We start from the raw sequence: 3257 nt of genomic DNA on the forward strand, positions 1-3257 counted from the left end.
CCTGCTGCTATTGGCCCAAGTATTATCTGTAGAAGTAAGTATATTAAGCAGAGAGTATTTTTATCTTTGAAAATGATGTTTTATTGCTACAGGTCTTTTTTAGTAAATGGTAAAAGTGTCCTTAAGCTTGACCAAAATCTTAAGGTATATTTTCTCACATTTGAATATAACTCTTAGTTTTTCCATATGCCTGTAGCCCTAACACTACAAATGGTAAAAATGTAATGAATGTGTGCAAGAGAGACTTTCTGATTCTTCTTGCCGTGGGCGGAATTAGTTAATGATATTCATTCCGATGCAGGATGGTACAAATGGGGCATATTAAGAGGCTTAAATTAGGTCAGATTGAATAATTGAATTTATTCCTTTACTTAAAAACAGCTTAATCAGCTCAGAGTGCTGAACTCTAAAAAAAGTTTAATTAAATATTAATAGAAAGTTTATGTTTTCAACTTTATCTTCATTTACAATGATTATATGTTATTTTCCTCCTTTGTTACCTTTTATAGATAGTTGGAGGTGAAGTTCGGCCCTTCTCACTTGATGAAGAATTTGATTATGACGCTGTGATGCTAACCCCCAAGTTCACTCCTGCAGAGATAGATGCCATCAAAGACCTATGCAAGCAAAAGAGAAAGAGCACAGACTTAGAGAAACCCCGGGACTGATCCACCAAGACATCTTCATGTTTATTTTTATTTTGTTCTTATTCGAGCAACATTAGAATAAAATATATACCTACTATAATCCCTTTGTGGAAATTTGTGTGTGCGTTGATTTATCAGAGTTATTTGTCAGTAGGGAGATGAGACTATAAAGACCAAAGAGCCCTCTACCCTTACAGAGTTCTCTTCTGTCACATGGCTGCATCCATGGCTGGTAGGGGGAGATGGAGATAGCAAATGGGGACAGGAAGCAGTGCCTACAGAAGGGTCCATCTGATGAGAGCGTGGAAACTAGGTAATGTGGGGTATTGTAACAAAGACTGGAAATTTCATCCCGCCTCCTTGGGGAGGAAGGGCAATTGAACATGCAAAACACAAAGAACTGACTATGTGATAAGTCACTGGTCTCAGCTATCCAGAGATAGTGGTATGAATGTGAGTGCTGAGAGGTTGGGCTTCTAGGATTGATTGGGAAAAGACTTTACTGAAAAAGAAAGCGTCTGAGAATTGATTATATGTCATATATTAAATTCTTGCACTTTGTTATTGCTGTTCAGCCATGTGTGAGGAAAGTTACAAAGTACAAGGAATGATCTCTATATCCAGAAGTTTACAGTATCATTTGAGAAGGCAAGGCATGGATAGAGAAGACAACTAGAGGATGTAAAAACTATTAGGAAGTGCTAATTGTGTAAAATACCCACGAATGCTTTAAAGGGAGGAGAAAAAGTGGTGAAGGCACAGACGAAGGGGGAATAGTATGTATGAAGTAATTTTTATCATTGAAGGAATCAGTAACAAATCAAATGTACTTAGTCTTTTTTTTCTTTGTATATATTTTATTTCTGTTTTTTCTTTTCCATTATGGTTTATTATAGGATATTGAATATAGTTCCCTGTGCTATATAGTAGGACCTTGCTTATCCATTCTATATATCAGGGGTCCCCAACCCCTGGGCCATGGACCAGTATCCATCTGTGGCCTGTTAGGATCCGGGCCGCACAGCAGGAAGTGAGCAGTGGGCAGGTGAGCAAGCAAAGCTTCATCTGTATTTACAGCCGCTCCCCATCGCTTGCATTATCGCCTGAGCTCTGCCTCCTCAGATCAGCGGCGGCATTAGATTCTCATAGTAGCGCGAACCCTACTGTGAACTGCACACGCGAGGGGTCTAGGTTGTGAGCTCCTTATGAGAATCTAATGCCTGATGATCTGGGGTGGAGCTGAGGCGGTGATGCCAGCACTGGGGAGCAGCTGCAAATACAGATTATCATTAGCAGAGAGGTTTGACTGCACAGAGACCATAATAAATCAATTGCTTGCAGACTCATATCAAAACCCTATCAGTGAGTGGCAAGTGAAAACGAGCTCAGGGCTCCCACTGATTCTGCATTATGGTGAGTTGTATAATTATTTCCTTATATATTACAATGTAATAATAGCAGAAATAAAGTGCACAATAAATGTAATGTGCTTGAATCATCCCCAAACCATCCCCTCCCATCCTAGTCTGTGGAAAAATTGTCTTCCACGAAACTGGTCCCTGGTGCCAAAAATGTTGGGGACTGCTGCTGTATATAATAGTTTGCATCTGCTAATCCCAAACTCCCCATCCATTCCTCCCCTGCCCCCCCCCACACCCTGGCAACCACAAGTCTGTTGTCTATGTCTGTGAGTCTGTTTCCTAGATAAGTTCATTTGTGTCATATATTAGATTCCACATATAAGTGATATCATATGGTTATTTGTCTTTCTCTTTCTGACTTGGTTCACTTAGTATGATAATCTCTAGGTCCATCCATGTTGCCGCAAATGAATTACTTCATTCTTTTTTATGGCTGAGTAGTATTCCATTATATATATATTAATACGTAAACTAACCCTAAAGCGTTGTTGTATATATATATATGTACCATATCTTCTTTATTCATCTGTTGATAGACATTTAGGCTGTTTTCATATCTTGGCTATTGTCAATGGTGTTGCTGAGAACATTGCGATGCATGTATCCTTTTGAATTATAATTTTGTCTAGATATATGCCCAGGAGTGGGATTTCAGGATCATATGGCAACTCTATTTTTCGTTTTTTGAGGAACCACCATACGGTTTTCCATACCAGCTGCACCAATTTCAAATGTACTTAGTCTTAATTAGTTTTCATACAGGCCTGTGCTTGTGTGTGTGTATATATTCATAAAAACTGCCATTTATATTCTTTACAAAAAACGCTCTTGATTTAATATTGCTGGAGTCCGGTGATTTCCACATCTATTTTTCTTTGTCTAGTCAAAAGACTTTCACAAAACACCATTTATGTGCCAAGCCTATGCTAGGCAATGGGGAGGATACAAGTAAATTAGACATGGTCTGACATAGTGGGGAAGACAAATGTATAAACAAATAATTATGGTAGAGCTGCACTGTCCAACATCATAGCCACTAGCCACTAGTGTGACTGAGGAACTGATTTTTAAATGTTAATTTTATTTTCATTTAAAATATAAAGATATCTGATGCACTTATTATAAAACTCTCAAGTCCATTTGGAACAACTTGGGTATGTGAATCTACTTTTTCAGTTGTAAATTTTAT

At 38.2% G+C, this 3257-nt stretch overlaps 1 protein-coding gene across 1 annotated transcript in view; it reads left to right on the forward strand.

Moving 5' to 3' along the window:
• The window catches only part of IFTAP (intraflagellar transport associated protein), a 59532-nt gene extending 58778 nt beyond the window's left edge, over positions 1-754 (forward strand). Inside the window, exon 7 of the mRNA XM_007466848.1 lies at positions 510-754. Within this exon, the coding sequence (XP_007466910.1) occupies positions 510-668 (159 nt within the window). The 3' untranslated portion in view covers positions 669-754. The remainder of the gene's footprint in view (positions 1-509) is intronic.
• Positions 755-3257: the final 2503 nt, after the last annotated feature.

This window comes from Lipotes vexillifer, unplaced genomic scaffold (assembly GCF_000442215.2).
Source record: "Lipotes vexillifer unplaced genomic scaffold, Lipotes_vexillifer_v1.1 scaffold527, whole genome shotgun sequence".
Lineage (NCBI taxonomy): Eukaryota > Metazoa > Chordata > Mammalia > Artiodactyla > Lipotidae > Lipotes > Lipotes vexillifer.